We start from the raw sequence: 19,990 nt of genomic DNA on the forward strand, positions 1-19,990 counted from the left end.
TATAATTTATTTCATCATGTACCTAATATTTATATATATGTATATATATATCTCTTTTTATATCCATAGGACCAACACTAAAATAATCGTTAATATAATAAATTTATATTTAAATGAGTATTATAATAACTATTTAATATCTCCTTTGACATTATAAATAAATAATAGGTATTATGTCTATTCGTATGAGAGAGAAGGACGTTCAAAGAGATGAACGTCTTTAAACGCCCCTCTCTTATTTTTTTTAATTTATTTTTTCTTTTGTTTACTAAAAAATTTTTTATATTATTTTTTAAAAATAATAGTATTTTTTAAAAGTAAGATTATCATAAGATTATTTTTTAAAAAATAGTAATAATTTAAATATTTTAAAATATATTTATTTAATATGATATAATTAATAAGAACGTAGGTGCCATATATTTTTACTTTATTGGATTAACTTGGGAATGTGATTTTTATAGTACCGGATCTGAATTCAATAAAATAAAAGCGTTTCATTACGCAAGCATTTGGAAATCTGGTTATCGTGGAATCAGCACCATTGCTTCTCCCCGACGCAGAATCCCCACCGTCGGCCTTCGGGACACTCCATTCCTCTTCCTCAAACAACGCATCAGCCGTCACAGCCCTTGCTTCGTTGCATGCTCCGTTGCCGCGGCTGCCGGTGGTTCTCGCCCTTAGTTCCTCCGTCGTCCTTCTGCCGTCTTCCGCGCCATTTTTCCAGATTCCCTCTGTCCCCGGTCTCCTCCATGGGAGATAGCGCTGGCCGAGGTGGTTCTGCCGATGCCAAAGCCTCCAAATCCAAAACCTCCTCTTCACCCATCTCCGCCCACAAAGACGAGGTCTACCTCGACGGCGTCATACAGAAGCGAATCAAGCTATTCGAGACCATTCAAGCCCAACAGAAGGCGGAGCGCCTCAAACTCGACGGAGAACCCATCAAGTATGCCTATTTCTCCTTGTTCTAAATTTTTATTTTCGCGGCCTGGTCGCACAAGAATTCTTTGAAATAGTTGACCATGTTTAGATTAAGCTGAATGCTGTGAATGGGATTTTAGATATTAATTAGAAACGTTCTTCGTGTGAAATATTTGTGGGTTTAAAACCGTAACTTGTACAACCTTGCTAGCACATAACTCTTTCTGAATGTTCATTCATTTATTAAAGTCATTCAATTTCGTTTTTGGTTCTCAAGCTTAAAATAATCTTACTTCGTGTTGATATATTAAAGCCAGCATTTTAATGCTTAAGCTTCATACATAGCTTATTTTTATATGCTTCTTTGCACGCTAAATTGTCATGCATTGTGGTATTTTATCTTTGCAATTTTCTGGTTTCTAGAATAAAATTGCCTGATGGGACAATCAAAGAAGGGAAGAAGTGGTTGACATCACCAATGGATATTGCTAAGGAGATATCGGCTGGATTGGCTGCAAGTGCTTTAATAGCTCAAGTAATTATTCTTCATAAGAATCTTTAATCAACAGCATCTTTCATAACATGCACACTTAATGTTATGCTATTGTCCTATTTAAATCATTGCTATCACAACTAATTATTCTTCATAAGAATCTTTGATCAACAGCATCTTTCATAACTTGCATTACTTAATGTTATGCTATTTTCCTATTTAAATCATTGCTATCACAGCGAAGCCAAAACATAAGCTGTTTGTGATACTCGCAGCAACCATCCTGCAGGATCATCGTATTTTGTTAACTCATTCATTATTTTATTCTTTTGTTATGTTGAAGGTAAATGTGGTTTTATTTTTTCTTTCTTTCTTTGTATAGTTATCATTTGCTTATATATAGAGTTTGAATATCACTTCTCTTTTGTTTGAAATACCAAATCTGTTCAAGTTAGTTTAGTTTCATTGGTTTGACCATGCATCTATTTTGTCAGAAGCCATCGTGGCTTTGCCAAATAGTAGAGATGGACTGAGCATAGTTTTGAGACCAACTGTTAGTACCAACTTTCATATAAACTTATCTTGTTTCCTCTTTTGGCTGATGACATGTTTAAGCTTGTTGCCTAAGAGACTATTTGCCGAAACTTATGACTATGGAATTTCCCCTTTGAACAATTCCGACCAACATTATTGTGGTTTTCTTTACTCTTTCAGGACAAAAGCTTTAGTTAAATCACGTTATATTGTTTATTCCATTTGTCTGTATATATTGACTTGACAATTATATTAGAGAGGAAAGCAGCATGATCACAGACTAGTTTCCTCCAATTTTTTTTATCATTAGTTAGTTTTGATAATCGAGGCATATTATTCTGTGGTTGACTATTACTAGTAAAAGTGTCTTCAACGTTGTTTGTAATATTCCCTTTCTTTTATTGGTGTGAAGGTTAATGGAACTCTCTGGGACATGACAAGACCTCTTGAGGGTGACTCAGACCTCAAGTTGTTTAAATTTGATGACAATGAAGGGCGTGACACCTTTTGGCATTCTAGTGCTCACATTCTAGGGCAGGTACTATAATATTTAGATCTATTTTCTTAGTTCTGTTTTAAAAAAATGTGAAATGGCCAAATTTACTCATGATAAATGAAATTAACTATGCTTTGTCTTTTCCTTCTGTCATTCTAGTCCCTTGAGATGGAGTATGGATGCAGGCTATGCATTGGACCATGTACTACTAGAGGAGAGGTGATTACATTGTTTGGCCCTATTATAATCTTTAAATCTCTTTTCATATACTAAATGCAACTTTTCCATTGTTTCTTATCCTTCAACTTATATGGATCATTTTTATGACATCTAAGCTCACACTTTATAGGGTTTTTACTATGATGCTTTCTATGATGACTTGACATTGAATGAGGAGAACTTTAACCAAATTCAGTCTTGGGCAAGCAAAGCTGCTGGGGTATGTTTTTTTTGGGGATTTTTTTTTTAACTATTCTATTTTTCTTGACAATGATTTACTTTATCAATGATATTCCCTTTATATAAGATTGGTTTTAAAAATTATGAGATGTTGCTGAATATATGATGTGTGTGCTGAAGTTAGCGAGGAGTCCTTATTTTCTAGCTGATGTGCAACAAGTGGAATTGCACTGTTTGGGATCTGATAGTTTGGAATGCATTAATAGTTAAAACATTCCTGAAAAGAAAAATATTTTGCTATTCCTGCATAAGAAGTTCCAACACATTGCTTTTCCTTTACATACTGTATCAAATACCTGCCAGTTGTACTTCCCTTAATAGTCGTGGAAAAGCTTGTGGGCTTGGCTATGAGTTGATTATTTAGAGGGCTACCTCTTTAATTTTGTTAGGGAGCACTGGGAATTTCATCTGAACTAGAAATTTCATGACACTACCTTATGTCTTGAACATGGATAAACACTATTTTTGTACACACATAAAACATATCTTCAAAAATATGTTTATTATCACTGTCAATAAAAGCTTTATTATTATTTTAAGATTTATTATTATTATACGAAGTTAGAAGAAGAAAATAAATGAATGGCTCAATATTCATGATTGAAAGGCTGTTAGTATTCTCCTTTTCAGTTTGCACCTTAAAAATTGGCATTGTTGAATAGTGTATCTGGATATAACAAAAGTATCAGCCAAGAGTAGCATCCCTTCAGTTTAACAAGGAATGGATAATCCTAAATCTTAAATAAGTCATTCAGATTCTCATGTGCCTCTATCTTTGGCATTTGAGTTCCTTTTTTAACCAACACATAAGACATTTGGGCTGAGAAAAGGTTGTCCCTGCCAAAGGATCTGTTTCCACATTTCCAAATGTTTCAACTATTAACAAAGTGAAGGCTGTGTAGGTCCCCGGGCGGTCAGCAAGAGGGGAATGAATTGTCTGAAATTACAAAAATACCCTTTCTCGATCTTTGGACTAAGTTAGGCAAACACTTGTTAAGAAACAGGAAGTAAAATGCATAAAATAAAGAAAGATGCAAGAATATTTACTTGGTTTGCAATCAGAAGATTGCTTATTCAAAGTAAATGTAGCTCACTAAAATCTCCTTCTTCCAAAGGCGGAGTAGCCTCTTACAACGTTAAAATCTCAAAAAAGTAAAGAACTTTTACAACTAGAAATTGAAGTACAGAACTCGTTTTATAAGTATTGTGTAAAACTACTGAGACAAGGGCTCTATATATATAGCTTGCTAGTTGAATTTGACTGTTTGTTGACGTGGCTTGGTTCGGACGCCCGGACCCTATCCGGGCGCCACTAGCGTGACAAATTCTATCTTCACGCAACGACATTCATAACGGTGTGAAGTTAAGTTTTTATCCATTCCCAGGTGTCCGGACCCGTTTCGGGCGCCTGGACCGTGCTGACGTAGACCCAAAGTTGATCCACTGCGTTGAGGCACCCTTTCGGTACCAAATTGGTCAGAGCGCTTGGACTAACTGGTTTGGGCGCCAAGACCGGTCAGCCATGTGCTGACCGCTAACGCCTTCTCCGGTCGTTGCCTCCTTCTTCGGTCGCTTGGGTGATCCTTCGGCCTTCCAGAATTGAGCTCACTTGAACCCAACTTTGGCCTTTTCTCCTCGAGTAGTGTTCGGCTCTGGCTTCTCGTCCCTCGGAAACGCCGCGCGCTTCCTTCTCATCTACCAGCATACTCTTCTGCAGCACCTCATCCCTCGGACGCACCGAGCCTGTCGACTTGCTTCCCGTGCCATCCTTCTCATTAGCTGCGTCTTCCGCTCGACTTCTTGTGCTCCTAAGCTCCTGCACACTTAGACACAAGGATCAAATACACATGACCTAACTTGACTTGGTTGATCACATCAAAACCACCACGGGGTACTTACAGGCTGTATTTTAAAGTAGTTTTCAAATCATAAAATTTACTTTGCGTTCTAATGACAAGCATGTCTGATTATCTAATCCATAGTCTTTTCATCCTTATGTAGTTTGAATAAAAGTAATACTAGATATTTACTTTATGTGGAAAAGATATTTCAATGCTGAGTGTTTCCTTTCATATTCTGTTATAGGAAAAACAACCATTTGAGCGAATTGAGGTGACAAGGGAACAAGCTCTTGAAATATTTGCTGAAAACAAATTCAAGGTAATTGAGTAATTTCTTTGAAACAAGGTACATGTTACTCCTCAATAACCTGATACTTTTCTATGATCGTGTGCAATTCTATTGTTTGCTACTTTTGTGTTTTGTAATTTGTACATTGATCTTTTGTAATGCATGCAGGTAGAAATCATTAATGAATTGCCTGAGGATAAGACAATCACTGTTTATAGATGTGGCCCTTTGGTCGATCTTTGTCGTGGGCCTCATATACCCAACACATCTTTTGTCAAAGCATTTGCTTGTCTAAAGGTGATGCTTGTTCTTTGTTAGTGGTTCTCCATGATAATTGCATTTATAGTTTTTATATTTCTTTATATTCTATAATTTTCAGGCTTCAGCTTCATATTGGAGAGGGAAATCTGATCGGGAGAGTCTACAAAGAGTCTATGGTATATCATTTCCAGATTCGAAACGTCTCAAGGTAATGTACTTTATTAGTTTCACATTTTGCACATGTTTCATTCATCTGACGGGATAATGTATGCTGCATTCATATTATGATTTTGGACTTCTGTATGGTGTACATTGTAGTGTGACTTGCATATGCTTGGATTAGATGCCCAACTATGGTAGCTGTGCAAATGGATATCTCACAGACTATCTTTTTTAGTAAAAGGCTCCTAACATTAATTTGCACAATGCTTGAATCCATGAACTCATCTCCTTTTGCTTTTGCTAGTAATGCTTATCCTGTAGGGTTAGTTTGTGGAATCATTTTAACATTTCTTCCTCTCTCAATGTTGGGGATTCTCTCATCATATTCTTAGTTGTAGTACATCATGGATTGTCAAGTCTGCTACTCTAGTTGCCAAACTTGATATTTGATATTATATAGGTGGAAATATTAAGTTTCTACTTCATTTTGATCATGTTTCTGTGATATCTACCTAAGAAAATGCCCTATTTTGTTAACTTTATCAGTCAGGTAATTGAGGACTCACCACAATCTTTTCTTCAATTGTCAGCTGTGTTTCATGAGTAGAGGATGTTCTGCCAAAAGTTTAGACAGACCAATGATTTGTTGACACTTCGTTTTCTGAATTACAAGATCATATATTCTGAGGAAACTTTTACATCTTTCATGTATCTGTTTACAATTTTACTATTGGTTTTTCCTTGTGTGGAGTTTATTGAAAGGTCCATAATGATGGTATTTCTGTTTCTTACATTAACCTTCGCCTGAACCACACATAATGGGCTCCTATATCCATTTTAACAATTTTGTTTTCAGGAGTATCTGACCCAGATAGAGGAAGCAAAGAAACGTGACCACAGGATACTTGGACAGAATCAAGACCTTTTCTTTTTTCACCAACTTAGGTTTTTTGAGAGTGCACTTGCCTATTTTCTTAATTGCTTGATGGGGAATATAAATCCTCTGTTTTTCTGTAATATCCAGTCCTGGGAGCTGCTTCTTCCTTCCACATGGAACCAGAATTTACAACAAGTTAATTGAGTTCTTGAGAGCCCAGTACAGAGATAGAGGCTATCAAGAGGTTACTCTTTTCTGAAAGAATAGCTCGTTCTTGGATAATTTTTTATATTCTCTCTATTGACTAATTTTTTATTCCAATCTTTAGGTCATAACACCAAATATATACAATATGCAATTGTGGGAAACTTCAGGACATGCTGCAAATTACAAGGAAAACATGTTTGTTTTCGAGGTGATTTCATGGAAGTTTTTATTTCTATGACTACATATGCTTTATACTTTGTATAGTCATACCTTGTTATTACTGTAATTATCTTGTTTCAGATAGAGAAGCAAGAATTTGGACTAAAACCAATGAATTGTCCTGGTCATTGTTTAATGTTTGAGCACCGAGTCCGTTCATATAGAGGTGAGCTAACAGTTAGTTGAAAATGTATTTTATTTACCTAATTATTACATTCTATTGTGCTAAAGAGCAAGGCAGTTACTGAACTGTTGATTGCCACATCACATGTGCAATGTAAGTAGATACAAATTTTTAACTTGCACAATCATTTAGATGAATGCAATCTACTTTCTTTAGTCATTGATCAGTTATTAAACCATCTTGTGGCTACCTAACCATTTGAATTACTGAGAAATTTCTGAACTTTACAGGCAAGTACAGTGACAGACTGCTTAGCATTACACATACCTCATATTTGAAGTAAAAAATTATACTTGTTAGAATTATTATGTTAAGTTCACGCTGATTTAAATTACAACTGGTAATTTAGTTCTTCCATGTTTATGTGAGATGGGAAACTAAACTCATCTGGTTAAGGCCCAGTTAACAGCGGGTGCTACTTGCATATTTGTCCAGATATGCTTATTCTTGACTTTTCTCTTGGTTTCCTCGTTGACCATTCAAATTTCTTTGCAGAATTGCCTCTTCGCCTAGCTGATTTTGGAGTGCTCCACAGAAACGAGCTCAGTGGTGCACTTACTGGCCTAACACGTGTTAGAAGGTTTCAGCAGGTATCACTACTACTTGTATACCTCACCTGACAACTTACTGTTTTTTTATATTTGATTTTGGTATTCATTCATGCAGGATGATGCTCACATATTTTGCAGGGAGAGCCAGGTATGTTTTGGAATGATTTATATAATTTCATAACTAGAAATTTCAAAATTTCTAACTTGTCAAGAACACATTATGGTGCCTATGGTGTTACATGTATGATAGTTGTTTCATTATATCAAGAGTCTAATCTTAGTTTCCAGTTGTGCCAACTTATTTTTTGTTCATCCCATATATTGAACTATACTTTAACTGTAATATTTTTAAAGAATAATAAGTGAATTTTTTTGAACCTGATAACTACTTTTTGCTTCCTTATTTTTCCAGATGTTATAGATGTAAAATGAGTTAGAGGTTATGAAAATGGGATTGCCTTTAGTTGTATTTTATGTTGCTGGGCAATTTTTTACTTCGTTTTATTGTTGCATTACCACTTATGTTGTATACAGTATATTGTATCCTTACATTGCCTCTTAAGTTCTATCACATCACAATCTTGTGTTTTAATATCTAGAGGATTTTATATTCTTCTCCCAGATATGCAGACATGGTGAATATCACATTCCACATCTTAACTGGGTTTCATTGACATGACCCTTTTGGTGTCTTTATGCTGCATCAATTATTTAGTTGACCCAAATATTTAACTGTATGTCTGTACATGCTCTCATTTTTTCCCTCCTTTTTATCTCTCAATTTTCTGTGCTTGAGCTACTTGGTTGATGGGTAACCTTTTCTGGGTAATGAAGAGTTCTGAAACATGTATATTTAGCAATTTGAATCCTCTATAAGATTAAGTAGATTACATTTGAGAGGTGAAATTGCAGAAACTAAATCGACATTCTTTGTTGTCAAATCTTATTCTTGTCTGTTCACTGATATTTAAAATATTGATAGGATGATAATGAGACTTTCTATTATAAGCATCCTACCTTTGACACACTCTTTCTTCTTTACTACAGATAAAGGAGGAGGTCAAGAATGTATTGGATTTTATTAGTCATACCTATGGTATATTTGGGTTTACCTTTGAGTTGGAGTTATCAACGGTACAGTTCTTTACATTAGCTTCTCTGTTGTCCAAAATGGTTTTTGATATCATGCTTAAAGTCTTTAACTGTAGTTGGTGGTTTTAGTGCACAAATTTTCTATTTTATATTCAATTTATTAAGGAAGTGTTCACCTGAGAGTAATTCTTAATAATATTTCAAAGTTTTTTTTTATTTTGTTGTCAATAGGTTTTTTTTTGTGTGTGTGTGTGTGTGTGTGTGTGTGTAGATTGGAGAGCAAAGCTAATCCAAATGCTATCTTGCATAATAACTTATTTAAGTAGGGAAACATGAAAACATTAACACTGACCGGTTTTTGAAGAAGATTGATGGATGGCAAGTGTTACTTCATGTGGCATATATTACCTTCATCCTTCTAGGGCTGTATTTGTCATATCATTAGCAGAAACTATCCTCGTATGCTAGTCAGTCACGCAATCCTGATAACCTAAAAGGCTTAGCATGTTAAAAATAATTAATCATTTTGTGTAATTTAGATGAACTTTTTTATTGTTAGAATGGCTCTAAGCTGTTTGAGCTTATCTGAAACAAATTATACTCACCTCTAGATCAATCTAAGAAAATTTAGCTATTCAATTAGCTAAATCGTTGTACGATTTATGAGAATGTCATATTGACACTGAATCTGAACAAGCCTATGCCTCCTTTGTTGACTAGGAAATTACTTTCTCTCGTTTAAGTTAATTTTAACTTGTAGTAGAGAAACATATTGGGATTTTCATTTTAAATGATCTACAATCTCATGTAAGAAATCTCGTCTTGGTTCAAAACTACTTGCATGGTTCAGCAAGTACTTCTGCTCTTTCCCTGTTAGAAAATTGTGAATTTATTGTAGTATGGCAATATTTTTTAGTAGACCTGTTATGACCACATAACCTGTTCTGCACTAGACTAGCTTGACCTTGTGTCATTATTCAATTCCATCTACTACTTTTGGGAAGCTTTAATCATATATCCTTGCTAAGTCAATTGATATATAAGTGAATATTAGTGAGAAATTGTTTGCCATTTCTTTTTCTTCTCTCCCATTATTTTTTCGTTTTTCTTAGTTGCTTGTTGCATAATGTTTTTAAAGAAGACATTAGATGATTGAGTGTTTCTTGAAATAAAGAAAATAATACTTTTGCAATTGTTGGCTTTAGTTTAAAATGCACAGGGTATTCATTGAAAAGAGAGGTGTTAGCGTAACATATATTGAACTAATCAAGAATATGTATGAGGAAGTAATGACTAGAGTGAAGACTTTAGGCAGATTAACTGAAGTATTTCTAATAAAGATATGATTACATCAAGAATGCTTGCAGATGATATTGTTTTGGTAGATGAGACACGTGAAGGAGTAAATGCTAAACTAGAATCTTAGTGGTAAATACTAGAAGTCAAAGGTTTTAGGCTTAGTAGAGTAAAGACAGAATATATGGAATTTAAGTTTAACAATATTAGAAGTAGACAATTGTTAAGATAGGAAATGATGAGTTATCTGGAACTGAGAGTTTTAAGTATTTAGGATCTTTTTTACAAAATGGAGGGATTGAGAGAGATGTCTTATATAGAATACAAGTAGAATAGTTGAAATGGAGGAGAGCGTCGAGTGTTTTATGTGATTGTAAAGTACCTCTAAAACTTAAAGGGAAGTTCTACAAAACAGCGGTTAGATATGCTATATTATATGACGTTGAATGTTGCTATAACTAGAGCACATGAGTAAAAGATGAGAGTTACAAAGATGAGGATGTTAAGGTGTATATGTGGACATACGAGGATGGACAGAATAAGAAATGAGAGCATTAGAGAGAAAGTGGAGTTGTATCTATTGAGGGAAAACTCCAAGAGATATGTTACTTAGATGACCAATAAATGCTCTAGTTAGACGATGTGAAACTATGACAAATACGCACGTCAAACGAGGAAGAGGAAGACAAAAAAAACTTGGTTAACAGCAATAAAACATGATAAAATTTATTTAAGTAATATAATAAGGGATAAAACCCAATGGTGTAAAAGGATTCATTTAGCCGACCTCACCTAGTGGAATAAGACTTGGTTTATTGTTGTTGTAGTAGTTTAAAATGCATAGGGCCTTATTTGTCCTGACATTTCTAATCAGTCACATGGCTAGTCAGTGAGTAAACAAAACTGTAGAAATCAACTACAATGGCTCTTATAATATGTTGATTTACATGTAACAAAAAGAAACGTAATATCTGTCATGTCAGTTTTCTATGGCTACCACTTCTAACTATATTGATGTTTGGAAAGTACAGCGGCCTGAAAAATACCTTGGAGAAATAGAGATATGGGATAAAGCTGAGGCGGCTCTTGGAGAAGCTTTAAATGAATTTGGGAGGCCATGGCAGGTATTTTACCTTGGGTATCTATCATTAGTTACTTTTTGGATTCTTGTTATTGGTTTTCATGCTGAAAATGCAATAAAAAGCACTCAAAATGAACCGAGCCTTGAAGCTGTAGTTTGTGCAGATTTTGCAGAAATCACCGTTGAATTCATATTTAATTTCATGGTCATACTAGGCATGGAAAAGTATTTCTTTCCCTGCATACGTTTGGAGATTGGTAGTACTTTTATGCTCTCAGTTTACACCATTCATAGGCAAGATGATATCCGGTTTGGGCAAGGGTGAAACTTTTTGTATTCAGCTTCTTAATTATTATGGTTTGCAGATTACACTTTTGAAGTATTAGCTGTAAACTACTACGGGCTTTAGCTCTGCTCTTGGAGTTCTTTCAATTATATGGATTTACACAGTTTTCTGCTACATTCTTGTTTCTTTAGTAGAATCTCAATAGAATTGGCAAGCAAATTCTTAATACAGATCAATGAAGGAGATGGTGCATTCTATGGGCCAAAGATCGATATTGGTGTTTTTGATGCATTGAAAAGAAAATTTCAATGTGCAACTCTACAGGTGATGCATCTGAAAGCATGCATCATATTTTAACAACAGTGTCTTCATCTAATCTAACCTATGAATATGTGGCCACAGTTGGATTTCCAGCTTCCTCTCCGCTTCAAATTAAGTTATTCTGCAGAAGACGAAGCTAAACTCGAAAGACCTGTGATGATTCACAGAGCCATCTTAGGTTCTGTTGAACGAATGTTAGCCATCCTTTTAGAACACTATAAAGGAAAGTGGCCTTTCTGGCTTAGCCCTCGTCAAGCCATTGTCTGTCCTGTGTCTGAAAAATCACAAAGTTATGCAGAGCAGGTAACTAATTTCCAAAGAAATCTTTTATTTGTGCTTGCAGTTTTGATACACACACATATTTAGTTAAAGTGATTTTTCTTTCTGATGGAATTAACTATTGCTTCTCTTAGATGTTCATGTATTTGGATCAGGATTTATTGACACTTATGAACGGTTTCCACCCTATTTACCTATGTATAAGTTACTTATTGTTCTGTGGAAATTTTAATCATCTTATGTAATAGATGCTTCATAATCTAAGTAGGCTGCTATGCAACTGTTTTCACATGTAGACGGGGCCCACTGAGTTGCAACACCTTCAAGACAATATTTTGTATTGTAATTGACTTCAGCTTTCTGTTTATTCCATTTTTAACAGCTTCCGTGTCTGGTAGAATCCTGAAGTTTCTAAGTTTAGCTGGACATGTGTTGGTGCTGTGATGAGTTTGTAATTCTGTTCAAGGATAACAAACTATGAAGCTGCACTAAGGGCATCCACAACGGAGCTTTTTTCCAAGCTCCCTTAATTTCTTTTTCCTATGTGTCATCGAATATTAAGAAGCTGGGTTCGAAATTTAATTTCGAACCCAGCTTCTTAATCTCTTTCATCCTTTTTTGTGGGGGCCACAAAAAAATCCAAAAAACCTTCAAACCATTGGAGATGCTCTAATACTTTTGCGATTGCAAGTATTTTTCCCCCCATTTTAAGTATTCCACACCTCTATCATGCCAATTTCATTGTTACTGCAGTTACGAGATAAGATACACACAGCTGGTTATTATGTTGATGCTGACCTAACAGACAGAAAGATTCAGAAAAAGGTATGTTCTTGTTCTCAAATGTTTCATTTAATTATATTTTAATTTTCTTAAAAATTACTTGGAGATATTATATAAAATGCTCTAAGGAAAAAAAAAATTGTATGAGCCATTTTTGACTAGTGGATCACCCTCGAGCCTGCCAGCTTAGTAACCCAGATCTAGTTGGAATATTGCCTTTTTAGCGACTATTTATCTACATTTGCATCATCGGTATCTTTTGAGAAGTGATCTTGTTTGACTACAAAGAAATTATTTATGAGCTTTTATAGTGGCAGAAGGCTGATTTAACAATTCTTAAATTCTTCCAAAGGGATATGATGCCACTCATATCCTATACATTGGTTAAAGTTTGACAGTATATTTGAATGACATGCATTATTGTGGCCGATATAGTCACATATGGAATGGATATGTAGAATGTGTACTCCAGTTTTAGTCATAGGATATATACTCTGTTCATTCTGTATGTGCATACATATTGTTGCCAATACCTTAACTCATTTTCTACCTCTTTTGTAAGTGCAGTAGTAAGGTAAAAAAGTTTTGACATCGTAATCTTTTTTATGCTAACTGATAGCATGTTGAGGATTAGTTATTTAAGACAAGTGTGAGATACTGTGTTCTAATATTAAGCAAGTAAGATTCATTTAAATTGTTAAAAAGAGAAGAAAATGTTTAGATTGATTTCACTAGTTAGTTTACTTGGTATTAGTGAAAAGGATCGTTTCTGAGAATTTGAAATTAAACCCAAGACGATGCTCGGAATTTATTTCTCCTTCAGAAAATTACAGCTCACAACCGAAGAAAAGATTACAAAAGAGGAAATAAACGCCTTGGTGTTGCTCAAGTGTGTTTAAACCTCTACACTCGAAGTCCTTTAATAGACTCGGCAAAGTTGTGATGATAGGAAGTGGGTACCCTTCTTTGGCCCCATCGTCCTTCCTATTCAGCACCTTTGTTGGCCATTCTGGACTTTACAACGCATACTGACTCAGCATTTTTTCTTTATGTCACTTTGCCGAGTCATAAAGTATTCTTTACAGCTATTGAAAGGACGGCTCCCTGGGGCTCAATCCCTTCTTTTTACACGTGTTTGGATTTAGGGCTTACCACTTGCTTCCGGGTTATGGTGGAGTTTCCTGTATGACACGATAGATGTCTCGTAAGGCATTGGATGCCCTCCAGAGATCTTTTCTTGTTTCTTGAATTATTAGGAGTTTCTCGGTCCAATAATTGTCTTTTGTTCCTCCCAGATGTCTTCTGTGGTTAAAATCATACTCTTTCATTTGCTGAATGAGTTCCAACTCATTAATGGCTAAGGATGCATTTCTAATAGCTTGATCTTCAATTTCTTTCATCCTTCGTCGCTTCTGATGTTCTTCGGGAAGGAGTATATTTTTGGCAGTCTCTCATGTATTAAGTCTTCGTATTCAGTTAATAACTGAAATTGAGCGGACCCTCCTATTCCTTCTTCTGTTAGTACTGCCAATGTCTCTGAATCTTCCACCAGCCTGGATAGATTGTCAGCGAAAACATTTAATTTACCATCAATATGCTCAAAATTTACCTTTACTCCGGTGCCTGCAATCCATCTAACTCTGGAAGGCTTGTTTCTGGCAGACTTATTATGAAAACTGATGATGGCTTGGCAATCTGTCCTCAGTGTAACTTCCTCCTTATTCAGGAAGTGAATTTTTAAGGCGCTCATAGTTTCCATTGCGGCAAAAATTTCCGCATCAATTACAGATTTGACTGTTGGAAACTTACCATGAGCGTATGCACATACTTTTTCCATTACTCGTGGATCATTTCTTTTGGGCTTCCATTTACAAACGTCTCCCCACCCCGTCATTGAACCATCTTTTTCAAGAATAATATAGGCCCTTTCAGGAGGGATTTCGAGGTCAGGTAGTTGTTGTACCTAAGTTTTGATCTGTTTTACAAGAGCCCAGTCTGATTCCTTCATCCTTTATCTCCATGAGGTGATGTCTTTTCATATAGTGGCCCGAGCTTAGAGCTCAGGTTTGGTATATAAGTCCTGGCGTAATTTAAGACGCCCAACTAGGATCTCTACCCTTTCTTTTCCATTAATTGAACATTCTTGACTTTAGTAATCTTCTTTATAATGTGTGGTTGAAGTTGTAGCTTTCCTTCACCGATTTATGCTCCCAAAAACTCAATTCTTGGTACTGCGATTTTACATTTTGTGGGAGATAAGACCAATCCTTGCTACTCGCATATTTTTAGCATTATCTCCAAATGCTTGATGTGCTCTTTCTTCGTTTCTGAAAATACTAAGATGTCATCAATATAAACTGCTATAAAATCTTCCATACCTTTAAAGCAAGAATCCATCTTCCTCTGAAAAATTGCTGGAGCATTCTTCAAACCGAATAGCATTACTAGCCATTCATATAATCCGGATGGACAAATGAAGGCCGTCCATTCGATTGATGCTGGATCCATGGCTATTTGGTGGAATCCTGACTTTAAGTCAAACTAGAAGTAGATCTTGGAGTTCCCTACCTTAAAATCGTATTGATTCCAGGCAAACTATATTGATCCTTGTATGTGTTGTCATTTAGGGTCCGAAAGTTCAATACCATCCTTTCCTTGCCCTTTATTTCCTTTCCTGAAACTGGATCTATACTTATGCCAGATTGCACTATTATGGCCATGGTCCTATGTCTTGATTTACTAGGCCTGATCACCTTCAACTTTAGTAAAGCCTCAACATGTCTCTTAAAGGCTTGCTTCATAGCCGGAGTTATGTGTGATAAGGGCTTATCCTGAATAGTAATGTCCGGGTTGATGATATCAATCTTGCAGGTAATTTGATTCTTGGCCCAATGCTGGAGGGGGTTTTTCCCAATATAGCCCTGCTCTTTAAGTCTTGCACTGCTCTTTAAGTCTTGCAAGCAATGACCCATGCTTTGTGAGTATATTAGAATTTGGAAAGCTATTACTGGTAAAAAGTACCTGCTCCTTGATATCTAGATATTCCATCTCATATAGTTCTAGCTCTTCAATTGTGGCGGCTACATGCTGATTTGTAGCAATAGATGTTATATTTTTGTAGAAGGCTACAGTGTTACCTTCTATTCTTACACCGCCTTGCATACTTCTGATAAAATTGCAACCAAGGACCATTTGGTTTCCTTCCCCTAGAGTCATTTCAAAGGAGTATGTGAAAGGAATTCTGAATTTGTTTTCGCCAATTATCATTTGGCCTCCCTTTAGCTTCCAATTTGCTCAATGTGTGCAGATTATTATTGGGGAATTGAAGCAGTCATTGCACCCCCCACCACCCACGCCTTATGATGAAAAGAACCTAGTACCTGAGTTACTTAGCTATATTGATTATCTTCTCGTAGAAAACAGAAGGTTAATAACTGAAATAAACAGACTAACAAAGAGGTATTCGGACAAGGAAGAAGAATTAACCCAGGAGTTACTTGAAAACTTACAGCAGTTATCCTTAGAAAAGGGGAAAGAACAGATAGTTTTCCTTGAAGAACATTCTGTAGTAAAGGCTGCTGAAGGGCAGTACCATCAGAAAAGAGCTGTAAACAGGCTGTATAATATGAAGGTAGCCTTCGAAATCCCAAATATTACACCATTTAGTATCAATGCAATACTTGATACAGATGCCACCTCCTGCTGTATCGATAAAAGGAGTGTACCAGCACAAGCCTTGGAAGAAAATTCATATACAGTGGTAATTAATGGGGTTAACTCAAAACAATCGGCAAATTGGAAGTTAAAGGGAGGCCAAATGATAATTGGCGAAAACAAATTCAGAATTCCTTTCACACACTCCTTTGAAATGACTCTGGGGAAGGAATCCAGATGGTCCTTGGTTGCAATTTTATCAGAAGTATGCAAGGCGGTGTAAGAATAGAAGGTAACACTGTAGCCTTCTACAAAAATATAACATCTATTGCTACAAATCAGCATGTAGCCGCCACAATTGAAGAGCTGGAACTAGATGAGATGGAATATCTAGATATCAAGGAGCAGGTACTTTTTACCAGTAATAGCTTTCCAAATTCTAATATACTCACAAAGCATGGGTCATTGCTTGTAAGACTTAAAGAGCAGGGTTATATTGGGGGAAACCCCCTCCAGCGTTGGGCCAAGAATGAAATCACCTGCAAGATTCATATCATCAACCCGGACATTACTATTCAGGATAAGCCCTTATCACACAACTCCGGCTATGAAGTAAGCCTTTAATAGACATGTTGAGGCTTTACTAAAGTTGAAGGTGATCAGGCCTGGTAAATCAAGACATAGGACCATGGTCATAATAGTGCAATCTGGCACAAGTATAGTTCTAGTTTCAGGAAAGGAAATAAAGGGCAAGGAAAGGATGGTATTCAACTTCCGGACCCTAAATGACAACACATACAAGGATCAATATAGTTTGCCTGGAATCAATACGATTTTAAAGAAGGAAGGGAACTCCAAGTTTGACTTAAAGTCAGGATTCCACCAAATAGCCATGGATCCATCATCAATCGAATGGACGCCCTTCATTTGTCCATCCAGATTATATGAATGGCTAGCAATGCCATTCGGTTTGAAGAATGCTCCAACAATTTTTTAGAGGAAGATGGATTCTTGCTTTAAAGGTATGGAAGATTTTATAGTAGTTTATATTGATGACATCTTAGTATTTTCATAAACGGAGAAAGAGCACATCAAGCATTTGGAGATCATGCTAAAAATATACGAGCAGCAAGGATTGGTCTTATCTCCCACAAAATGTAAAATCGCAGTACCAAGAATTGAGTTTTTGGGAGCAGAAATCGGTGAAGGAAAGCTACGACTTCAACCACACATTATAAAGAAGATTACTGAAGTCAAGAATGATCAATTAATGGAAAAGAAAGGGTTGAGATCCTGGTTGGGCGTCTTAAATTACGCCAGGACTTATATACCAAACCTGAGCTCTAAGCTCGGGCCGCTATATGAAAAGACATCACCTCATGGAGATAAAAGGATGAAGGAATCAGACTGGGCTCTTGTAAAACAGATCAAAACCCAGGTACAACAACTACTTGACCTCGAAATCCCTCCTGAAAGGGCCTATATTATTCTTGAAACAGATGGGTCAATGACGGGATGGGGAGGCGTTTGTAAATGGAAGCCCAAAAGGAATGATCCACGAGTAATGGAAAAAGTATGTGCATACGCTCATGGTAAGTTTCCAACAGTCAAATCTGTAATTGATGCGGAAATTTTTGCCGCAATGGAAACTATGAGCGCCTTAAAAATTCACTTCCTGGATAAGGAGGAAATTACACTGAGGACAGATTGTCAAGCCATCATCAGTTTTCATAATAAGTCTGCCAGAAACAAGCCTTCCAGAGTGATGGATTGCTTTTACCGACTTTATTACGGGCACTGGAGTAAAGGTAAATTTTGAGCATATTGATGGTAAATTAAATTTTTTCGCTGACAATCTATCCAAGCTGGTGGAAGATTCAGAGACATTGGCAGTACTAACAGAAGAAGGAATAGGAGGGTTCACTCAATTTCCGTTATTAACTGAATACGAAGACTTAATACATGAGACTGCCAAAAATATACTCCTTCCCGAAGAACATCAGAAGCGACGAAGGATGAAAGAAATTGAAGATCAAGCTATTAGAAATGCATCCTTAGCCATTAATGAGTTGGAACTCATTCAGCAAATGAAAGAGTATGATTTGAACCACAGAAGGCATCTGGGAGGAACAAGAGACAATTATTGTATCGAGAAACTCTCAATAATTCAAGAAACAAGAAAAGATCTCTGGAGGGCATCCAATGCCTTACGAGACATCTATCGTGTCATACAGGAAACTCCACCATAACCCGGAAGCAAGTGGTAAGCCCTAAATCCAAACACGTGTAAAAAGAAGGGATTGAGCCCCGGGGAGCCGTCCTTTCAATAGCTGTAAAGAATACTTTATGACTTAGCAAAGTGACATAAAGAAGAAATGATGAGTCAGTATGCGTTGTAAAGTCCAGAATGACCGACAAAGGTGCTGAATAGGAAGGATGATGGGGCCAAAGAAGGGTATCCGCTTCCTATCATCACAACTTTGCCGAGTCTATTAAAGGACTTCGAGTGTAGAGGTTTAAGCACACTTGAGCAACACCAAGGTGTTTATTTCCTCTTTTGTAATCTTTTCAACGGTGTGAGCTGTAATTTTCTGAAGGAGAAATAAATTCCGACCATCGTCTTGGGTTTAATTTCAAATTCTCAGAAACGATCCTTTTCTATTACTACATTCGACCATGGTTCTAAAATTAAAACCATGCCTCACTTTTGACAATGCTAGCTCAATTTTGATCCCGGATAGATACTCTGCCCCTGCTTTGCAGTGACAATAATGCATCATATAGATTTTATCTATTTGAATAAAGATACATGGACTGGCCTTTCCTTGGCTGGGAATTCAAAACTCAACTCTCTTATTATTCTTTAACCAGTGATGGGTAATGGTATATTCAACAACCAACATAATTGTGCATATATAATTATTGAACTAACGATATTTAGTATTCACGAAAACATTGTGGTTCACTGTGATAGGTACGAGAGGCTCAATTAGCACAGTACAACTACATTCTGGTGGTTGGCGAAGAGGAAGCAAAGACTGGACAGGTCTACTTGCAGTTTTTGAGTTGGCTATTTGTTAATTTATTTCACTTGTTCATAGAAATTTGAGATATAATAGGTGCAAGTATTTATTGTGTTTCAACCAAAATATTATCCGAATTATCATTTGACATGTTTCTTGGGTTGTGTAGGTAAGTGTTCGCGTGAGAGATGGATCAGATCATTCTGTAATGAGTTTGGACGCGCTACTTGAACATTTCAGGAAGGAAGTTGAAGCCTATCATTAAGTTATTTTGAAAAATTGAACATTTGTTCGCATCTTTCCATTTTTTTTTTCATACGCATATCCATGTTTAAAATATCAATTAGTGTGCTTTTTGTGATAATTCTAGAAGAAGTTGAAAATGTAATTGTTGACAGTCACTCATTATTAGTAGGTGAAATTGACTTATTTGGTTTTGGCAATATTTTTAGTCTTGTCAGGGATAGAAAAATCTAGATTTTAAAACAGTTTTTTTTTTTGTAAAATCGTTTTTTTTAATCCATTTTTTTCACCCATCCTTTTCTATTTATGCCATTTTCTATATATAAAAAAATCTTTTTTTTCAGCACCTTATTTTTTTAACTGTCAATTGCGTCCGTGTAAATTAAAAGTTCATCGCGGCTGCAGAAATGCATGCATCCGGCTTGCTCGACCATGTCG

At 36.0% G+C, this 19,990-nt stretch overlaps 1 protein-coding gene across 1 annotated transcript; it reads left to right on the forward strand.

The window, feature by feature from the left end:
* The first annotated feature begins 520 nt into the window (after window positions 1-520).
* LOC122000732 (threonine--tRNA ligase, mitochondrial 1-like) lies at window positions 521-19,738 on the forward strand. The gene is made up of 21 exons (XM_042555170.1): window positions 521-946; window positions 1,345-1,456; window positions 2,361-2,486; window positions 2,604-2,663; window positions 2,794-2,883; window positions 4,989-5,063; window positions 5,202-5,330; window positions 5,413-5,502; window positions 6,313-6,401; window positions 6,481-6,577; window positions 6,662-6,748; window positions 6,841-6,925; window positions 7,439-7,533; window positions 7,610-7,642; window positions 8,542-8,628; window positions 10,914-11,006; window positions 11,481-11,573; window positions 11,652-11,873; window positions 12,603-12,674; window positions 19,261-19,332; window positions 19,479-19,738. Exons 1-21 carry the CDS (start codon window positions 645-647, stop codon window positions 19,572-19,574), a joined length of 2,205 nt encoding a protein of 734 aa, XP_042411104.1. The 5' UTR covers window positions 521-644; the 3' UTR covers window positions 19,575-19,738.
* The last annotated feature ends 252 nt before the right edge of the window (window positions 19,739-19,990 follow it).

Source organism: Zingiber officinale, chromosome 7A, assembly GCF_018446385.1.
Source record: "Zingiber officinale cultivar Zhangliang chromosome 7A, Zo_v1.1, whole genome shotgun sequence".
Classification (NCBI taxonomy): domain Eukaryota; kingdom Viridiplantae; phylum Streptophyta; class Magnoliopsida; order Zingiberales; family Zingiberaceae; genus Zingiber; species Zingiber officinale.